Source organism: Mastomys coucha, unplaced genomic scaffold, assembly GCF_008632895.1.
Source record: "Mastomys coucha isolate ucsf_1 unplaced genomic scaffold, UCSF_Mcou_1 pScaffold5, whole genome shotgun sequence".
Taxonomy (NCBI): Eukaryota; Metazoa; Chordata; class Mammalia; order Rodentia; family Muridae; genus Mastomys; species Mastomys coucha.
The window spans coordinates 77,935,747-77,944,423 of record NW_022196911.1 but is presented as its reverse complement, the minus strand read 5'-3'; the positions used below and the strand labels follow the sequence as shown (position 1 = coordinate 77,944,423).

Sequence of the window (8,677 nt, the reverse complement as noted above, 5' to 3'; positions counted from 1 at the left end):
CTCTCCTCTCCTCCTTCTTCTCTCCTCTCCTCTCCTCTCCTCTCCTCTCCTCCCCTCCCTTCTCCCCTCCTCTCCTTTTCCCTTCCAGCCCTCTCCCATCACAGGGAGTCCTCCCAACAACTCACAATTAGGCTAAGGCTTAGGAAGTTTATTTTGACAGTATTAGAGAGAATTGTACTAGGTTTCCAAGAGGAAACACAGCTCAGAAAGCCTGTGATACCTGCCCAGGGTGAAGTGGTAGAACTGAGGTCTGATGTGGCTATGCCTGTCTCTGTCCTCTTCCTCTTCCTGAATGAATGAACAGAGAATTTCACTCTAGAGATGGACCAAGCCATCTCTGCAGTTCTGCCATGCTCAACACATGCCAAGGGGCTGGCAATGACCTGCTATGGAAGGACCACCTCATCTGTAACTCAATAGCTGGGCTGAATGCCTCTGGACAGCATCTTAGGATGACTCTACCCTGGCTGCCAGCTACCTGGTCCCCTTCCTCACTCAGTAATCCCTAGAAAATGAAAGATGAGTGATAAGGGCTCCTAACTACAAGCAACAGAAAGAAGGTTTGCTTGAGTGAATGATAACAATGCTTATCCAGAGGTCACTTCTTGTTTGTCAGTTCACTGGTGATCATTTCTGCTTGCTCATTTCCACAGAGATTTTATTGAGCTATTACTTGGTCCTGGCCCCTGGGCCCTCACAGCCATGTTGGGGTACCCATGTGTAACATGAAGTTGCTGGATGATAAATCCTACTTTTGGTCACTTCCTTCCAGGTGCTCTGGGAGAGTCCAAGAAGGTTAGGGATAACAAAGTACTAATGAGTCTCTTTTTTATGGTTGGGAATTAGCTGTGGTCACAGTGATAGGGAAGATGGGGAACAAGTTGTTGGGGAGGCATCCCCCAGAACAGGGGAAGAACCAGAAATTTCCAGGGCAGCTATGTGGCCCCTTCTTCATTGCATGAGTCTAAAGGGTCTACACTTGTATTTGGCCAGTTTACATATACTCACATCTCCTCTCTCCCAAAACCATGGGGTAAAGAACCAGAACACATCAACCTCCAAAGACAAGGACATAGGAGAGAGGCATCAGTGGGGTAGTAATGTTAATGACTTTCTGGGTGGCAGGAAGCAGTAGGGGTCTGACTGGCATGAGTTCAGCTGTGTAGAGATCATGAGCTGATCTTATTCTTAGATACCCAGGGCTCAAGTTGCTGCCCCTATTCTCAATATAGCATCAAGCCTAAGACTTCCCTCTTCGTGAAAGTCACCCTCCCACCCTCTGTACTGTGACGATTTTTATCTCTTGGTGCTTTGACAATTGCCTGGAGTTTACTTCTTCTCACAAGTACAGGCACTTGAGTTTTGATTCTGATTCTGAAATGGAGCCAAGATGTTCCCAGTTTTGACAAAGCTCCCTCAGGAGTGCCAAGAGTCATCATTGCCAAAGGTCTTGAAAGGCTCATTCAACTCAGACATGTCATGGTAGCACAGAGGGAGCTCCAGTGGAGAGATGCAGGAAGACAAGATTCCTATTGCCATCCAGATACAGGGGCTTAAAGGAGGCCGAGATCTGCCTGCAGGACAGGCAGACTTATTGGAGGTAGGGTGTTTGAAATGAGCAGACTGGGCACAAAGGGAGATGTGCATCAACATACATGTACACACACACACACACACACACACACAGGTCAATGTTACAGTAGGGATGAAATGGTAGAGAGCAAAATGGATGTCTGACCCTTGACTATTTGGGAAGAACCTTAACTACCTAGTAAGTTGTACTACATTCAATTGGCAACAAACACTGAAAGGTTTTTAGTTACACAGGCTAAGATCAACCTAGATTAGCCTAAGCAACCCTCTGTGTGGGCATCCATGATGCCAATGTCAAAAAGCTCAGCTGCTTTTTCTTGAGGGCCTACTATTAGCTGCTTATCCCAAGTACTGTCCACTGCACATACTGTTTTTATCTCGCTGCGCCATCCCGCCTGCAGCGATAACCGATGCTCTAGCTTTTCCTGTGATGCAGAGTGAAGTATGGTCCTCTGTACTTGGCTTTTCCCGAGTCCTTTCCCTGTTCTCTAGCATGCTGTCTTCACAGCAGCCCACAGAACATGGTACTTATAGAACACTGTCTGGAAAGGGTCCTCTGATGTCCCTGGGTGTCCCCAACATTCTCCTGTGCTCTCTCCACATGACAGATCTGTCTTTACTGAGTAGTCGTTGTACTGGATGGCTCTTCACGGCTTGTCTATAAGTTGAAGCAAGATGGCTCAGGTCAGGCTCTGCCTCCATTGGCAATTGCTCCCAAGGGTAATCAAGCAAGGATCTGGAACAGAGTAAGCTGTGAAAGGGTTGGAGAACAAAAAAATAAAACTAATAGCAAATGTGTTGGCCAGACATTAGACAGACAGGATCTCTTAGGTCAACCTGTGGTATGTGTGTGTGTACATGTGTGTAGGTGCCCATTCATGTGTCTGTGTGCATGTGCACCACTTTGCTTTTTGAGATAAATTCTCTCACTGGTCTGGGGCTCTCCAACTAGGCTCAGGTGGCAAACCAGGCAGCTCCAGGGATCAGCCCGTCAGCCTCTCCAGCTCTGGGATTACAAGATCATTCCACTACCCCCCAATTTGTATGTGGGTTCTGGGGAATCAAACTCTGGTCCTCATACTTGTGACTTTGTGTGACAAAGTACAAAAGTACTTCGCTGACTGAGCCATCACCCCAGCTCTGCATCTCATTCTTACCACTCGGATTTGAGATGTGTACTAGTTCCATTTTGTAGGGATGTGCAGCTTAGATAAGTTTGTGCAAGGGCTGATGGGCAGAGCCAGGACCCAGACACAAGCAACTATTTGATGCAGATTGTACCTCCTCTGCTCTGTCCTTCTCCAAGGCCTGTAGCTGCTTTGAATGGAATGATGTGGGTTAGATGAGCTGTGCACAGGCCACTTCCTCTCTCTCACCTTTCTTGACTTTCCACTCAGCCAGGACAGCTCCCACGTATTTTGTCAAGAACGTAAAGATCGGTATCTGTACTTGGGGAAGTTCCCAAGGCCACTAGGCACCCAAACATACCTCGAATACCCCCCACGGGAGGTGAGAAAGAGTTTTCCATGTGGCCACTAGGTATGAGTCCTTCTCCCTGGGACTCCCACCTCTTCCCCATTGTTTGGGAAAGCACCCTGGGCCTTCTGATAAAAGCTCAGTACAGGACGAGGCAGGAGAGAGCTCTTGGCTTCACCAGGCACATTCAGCGGTTGCTCCAGAGAAGCTTGAGACAGAAACTTATCACCATGAGACCCACCACTATGGCACTGATGTGCCTGCTGCTGGCTGCCGTGTGGCTACAGGATGTGGACAGCAAGAGCAGTGAGTAATGGGTTTCTGGTGCTTGGGCCCAGAGAGGGGAGATGTACAGGCAGGCTCTCTGGGCTGGGAACAGAGCTCACCTAGACCTCACTGGCTCCATCTCTGCTCCTATCTGGAGGTGAATGGAGGGCAGGAATGGGATGGGGGTATCAGGGATAGAGGAAGATTATGAACTGGGAGCACACATCTTCTCCTTGGTGGGGAACTCAGACCAGAAACCCATTCCTCTGATTCTTTTGCTAATCCCAGAGTTAGGTGACTGCAGAGACAGACCTGTGCCAGGGTACGCTCGATGGGGTTCTGGCCCTGTCCTGGGAGGGGTTCCAAGACTGTCCCTGTCCTGGAAGGTGCTTCTTCTTCTTCTTCTTCTTCTTCTTCTTCTTCTTCTTCTTCTTCTTCTTCTTCTTCTTCTTCTTCTTCTTCTTCTTCTTCTTCTTTTTAAGAGTTGAAGTGGCTTCAGTATGTGGAAGATAATTTTGACCCTCACCCTACAGACAGCTGGAAGGGACTATGGGGTTGTTTAAAACAAGCTGGGATTCCTGAAGTCCAGAAGAAGGACTAAAACTGAGTTCCATAGTGTGACAGATGAAAGGCAGGGGCTGAAGGAGGGATAACAGGAATGAATAGCCAGAAAACTATTGTGCCCCTCAAAGATGTTTTCTGCATGGATAAAATGGAATCCATGTTCTAGATTGTTTGGAGAACACCAACCTGAGGTCAGGAGACCTGCATGTTTCTGTGAACATCAAGACAGGAAGGATCCAGGGTTAGAACACGGGGTTGTTGAAGATGGGATGTGGGAGGGGAGTGTACAAACCAGCAGATTGGGGGTTAGTGGGCCCTGAAAGGGGATGAGGACCAAGGATGGGGATGTGGAGGGTTGTGTGGGCAAGTGGACCAGCCACTTTTTGGAAACAACCTCTTTTCCTCCTGGGCCCATGTGGAGTTCCTACCCAGCCCCATGTCTGGGAACCATGGACTGCAATGTCTGCATGTGATGGGATAACAGGTCCCCTAGGATGTGAGGGCAGAGCTCTGAGCTTAAGTGTTAGCACAGTACACAGAGCCACGTACTGGGAGATTGGAACTGAAGGGGTTTGTATATGTGGTATGAACAGTCTCACTGTGTGCGCAGGGGTATGTGCTGAGCTGCTCAGGCAGGCTTGTGGTTACTGTGCTACCTGCTGGTTTGTGGGGTGCTTAGATCTGACCCCTCCAGCCTTATGAATGGTCTCCTCCACTCCAGAAATGTGTGGCTGTTGAGGCAGAGCTGCACTGTGGCCCTCTGGATGTGGTCTCCATGCCTGAGTCTGTCCTAGGAAGGACTTGGCGGGTTTTGCTTTTTTAATGCTTCTGTGGGTGAGAGGCTATGGTATGGTTGCTAATGAACGGTCTTTTTTGTGCTTTTTTTTTTCTAGTACTTTCGCCCTCCAATAGATGCTGCTCGACAACCTCGAAGAAGAAGATCCCCCTGAAGTTGATCCAGTGTTTCAGAAACATGAGCTCCACCTGTTCTCATCTTCCAGCTGTGGTGTGAGTGAATACCTGGAGAACCACTAGCCAGGGGAGGGATAATATTAACGGAAATGAGAATAGTACACACTAGATGGCACTGTTCTACAAGAATAGGGAGTCTTAAACCCAACCACGCAATCTAAGCGCAACACTAGGGGGAGTGGGGCTTCCCAGGAGGAGGGTCCTGATTTATTTGCTTAAACTCCAAAGTGCCTCTGATTAGATCCTGAATTATATAGCCAGAAAGAAATGTTTAACAAATGCAGACACGGCTGGAGCGTTGGCTCAGTGGGTAGTGTTTGGCTGCTCAAGCATGGTGAGCTGAGTTCATATTCCCAGCAGAATGGTGTGGATTTGAAACCCCATCCAGTGCTAGATGAGGCAGAGGCAGGCATAGCCTGTGTGCTTGCTGGCTCCGACAAAGTTCTGTGGGAGACCTTGCCTTGAAATGTAAGATGGGGAAGTGGATTGAGGAAGATTTTATAACCACCGACCCCTGGCCACCACACATGTCTGTATATCATGAACACCACACACACACACACACCATACAAACACACACACAAGCACACACAAAACACACAAGCACACATACCACACACATATATCACACACACACACACACACACACACACACACACCACACATACCGCACAAGTACACACACCCACAAACCACACAAATACACACACATACCACACACACCCCACACACCACACAAACATACACACATACCACACACACATAGCACACACACACATACAACACAAACACATAAACCACACAAATACACACACACATACCCCACATACCCCACACCATACAAACAACACACACACACCACACTCTACACAAACACACACCTACCCTTCCCCCAACACACACAGTAGGCCCCAGACAGACACACAGACATTTAAACCTGGAGCAAGGAATTGTTCTACACGGGGAAATTTCATCCTACCTCAGATCAGACTGTCAGCCAGGTCCTGTACTCTAGCACCAGAAGGAATCCTAGTCTCTAGGGGAGGCTTCAGGGGTCCCCATTAATAAGCTTCCAATGTAACACAGGCACGCTAGCTTCAGATCTTATAAAAATCCCTTCATTTGCAGAGTCCAGAGTTCAGAGTCCCTGGTCTAACAGAGGCAGACATGAGTGTTACAGACTCCAGTGAGTGACCAAGGTCCTTGTCCGTGTCCTCTGTTCACAGATTCAGGCTGAAGAAAGGTAGAGAAAGCTGCGCCCTAACTAGTGACACATGGGTTCAAGATCACCTGAAGGAGGTGGATCGCTGCTAACTGGGGTGAAGATAAGCAACCTTCCGGTCCCAGCACCAGAGACTGCAGCTTTACTCGGCCCCCAACCCTCTAACTGCCGCGATCCCTCTGCCTACTACTGCAGGCTCACAGATCTCAGTCATGTGATAAGCTAGGTTATTGTTCTTTATCTGTTTAAAATATGGAATCTTCAACTCCCGGTGCCTGTGTTTCTTGGACTCCATGAAGATTTCAGGGTTCAGACATGATTGGCACTGGGGTCGGGAACACAGGGGCTGGAAAGTTGAACTGGTGCTGGGGGAACCACTATATAGCCGCAGTTTGGATCCAGGCTGTGCTATGGCCTTTCCTCCAGCTTGGGTAGCTGAAGGAGCCACAGTAGAATAACCGACTGTCCCAGAGCAGGATTCGCATTGAGATGAGAACCCTTCTTCTTGCTTGCCCTGCCCAAAGGACTTGGGTGGGGTAATGCTAGCCTATGTGTCAACTGGAAGGGAGCTTTGTGTTCATTCGCCTGTAAGAGGTTGCTAACCTTGTTTTATAAGTGAAGTGATCAGGGTTGGAGAAGGACACAGAGAATGTCAGGGCCAAAGAGCCAGGCCAAGGGAAGGCATGGAAAGGCTTAGAGGTGTATGGCAGACCCAGGAAAGAGCCTTTGGGCATAAGTGGGAGGCTCTGAAGGGAAAAGAGTAGAGATGGCAGAAACTTGGTATGAAGCAAGGATCGTAAACCAGAAAAGTAGGCATTAGAGGCACTGCTCTGGGCACTCACATGAGCCCAAGCCAGCCACATAGATAAGACTCTTTGAACATTGCTTCCCCTCCTCCATATTCCAGGGCCCTCCTGACCTTAGAGCATCTTCTAATGGCTGAGAACTATTCCCGAAGAAAATGCAATTTCTGCAAAATGCCAGGGGTCCTCCTATTGCACCCATCCTCCTGTGAGCCCCCTTCCAAATCTTGCACTCATCATGTAGGCCAGTCCCTGGGACATGGTGTCCTTCTACTGTTCCTGTGGGGATCACAGCTCAACTCTGCAAGCTGAATAGAAACCTACTCAGGTTACAAAGGGCAGGGCCTGGGATTCATGAGGTCTAGAACTAACTTTCTTTAGATCTTGTTTTTTTTTTTTTAAAAAAAATCAGGGGTGGGGGATTTGGAGGGATGGTTTAGTAGTTAAGAGCACAACATGCTCTTCCAGAGGACTCAGGTTCAATTCCCAGCATTCACATGGCAGCTCACAACTAACTCTAGTTCCTAGTTCCAGAGGATCCAACACCATCATACAGACATATACAGGCAAAACACCAATGCACATGAAAGGAACATAAATAAATAAATAAAATCAGTAGAGCTGAGGGTGCAATTTGATGGCTGAATATTTGTTCAGCATGCACAAACCACAATATTGAAAGTCCAGCACCATAAAGATGCAATAAAAATAGGTAATTAGTATTCAAATACAACCCAAACCCCACTGCAGACATTATATATATATATATATATATATATATATATATATATATATATATATATATGTTCAAATGCAGTATTAGTGAAGGCATGATGTGTTTTGTATCAAAAACAGTCAAGTTATTCCAGAGTACAGATGGGAAGGCTGAGAGGAGAGCAAAATTGCTACCTCTAATAGTCTTGCAGGCTCTAAGTATGAGCAGAAGAGTGAAGGTCCTGGAGGGTGAAGCCTTGGTCCAGGTGTGGCACAGTGTCTCGGACCTCTGCCTGAGATAGGCACAGAGCTTAATATCAAATGAGCATTGGATGCTGCTGATGATGGAGAGCTGCAGTTAGAAGGAGCCCCCTTGAGGACATCCCTGGAACCCATTCACTCACTTTACCTCTGCCCAGCTCACCAGCAGCAGTGGTGTGTGTGTGTGTGGAGGCAGCTGTTGCTCTTCTGGGTGACTCAGCAGAAATTTACCTGGTAGCTGATTAATGCCAGGATGTGAAGAGACTGCAGCCACTAGAGGGTAGGGCACTTGTGGGAAGTTGCCAGGCCTCTCCTGGGCACTTTTGTACTACAAGAATGTGGAGGCTTTGATATTATCTCCTGAGCCTCAGGCTCTAGGCCATCTGGCATCTACCTTCAGAGACAAAGCTTACAAAGGGCACTGTATTAGTCAGGGTTCTCTAGAGCCACAGAACCTATAAAATGTCTCTGTATATTAAGGGAATTTATTGTAATGACTTACAGTCTGTAGTCTTACTAACCCAACAATGGGCAGCTGTGAGTGGGAAATCCAAGAATCTAGTTGCTCAGTTCCACGAGGCTATTATTTTCAGCTGATCTTCTGCATAAGCTGGAATCCTGAAGAAGTAGGCTCCAAAAAATGTGCTGAAGTAAGTGAAAGTAGGCAAAGAGGAGTGAATCTTCCTTCTTCGATTGTCCTTATGTAGGCCTCCAGCAGAAGGTATGGCCCAGATTAAAGGTGTGCACCACCAAGCTTGAATTTGGAATTTTCTCTGTCCTGGGCTGGCTGTGAACTCACAGATTT

At 47.7% G+C, this 8,677-nt stretch overlaps 1 protein-coding gene across 1 annotated transcript; it reads left to right on the top strand.

Annotated features, from left to right (window-relative positions):
* Nucleotides 1-3,185: 3,185 nt before the first annotated feature.
* Ccl1 (C-C motif chemokine ligand 1) lies at nt 3,186-6,364 on the top strand. Its single transcript, XM_031353147.1, has 3 exons — nt 3,186-3,375; nt 4,794-4,908; nt 6,099-6,364. Exons 1-3 carry the CDS (start codon nt 3,300-3,302, stop codon nt 6,184-6,186), a joined length of 279 nt encoding a protein of 92 aa, XP_031209007.1. The 5' UTR covers nt 3,186-3,299; the 3' UTR covers nt 6,187-6,364.
* The last annotated feature ends 2,313 nt before the right edge of the window (nt 6,365-8,677 follow it).

Excerpts from the sequence above, each read along its gene's own strand:
- Ccl1 (XM_031353147.1), top strand. The coding sequence starts at position 3,300 with ATGAGACCCACCACTATGGCACTGATGTGCCTGCTGCTGGCTGCCGTG. Across the intron at positions 3,376-4,793 it reads GGATGTGGACAGCAAGAGCA|TACTTTCGCCCTCCAATAGA; the intron begins GTGAGTAATGGG and ends TTTTTTTTCTAG. Across the intron at positions 4,909-6,098 it reads TCTCATCTTCCAGCTGTGGT|ATTCAGGCTGAAGAAAGGTA; the intron begins GTGAGTGAATAC and ends CTCTGTTCACAG.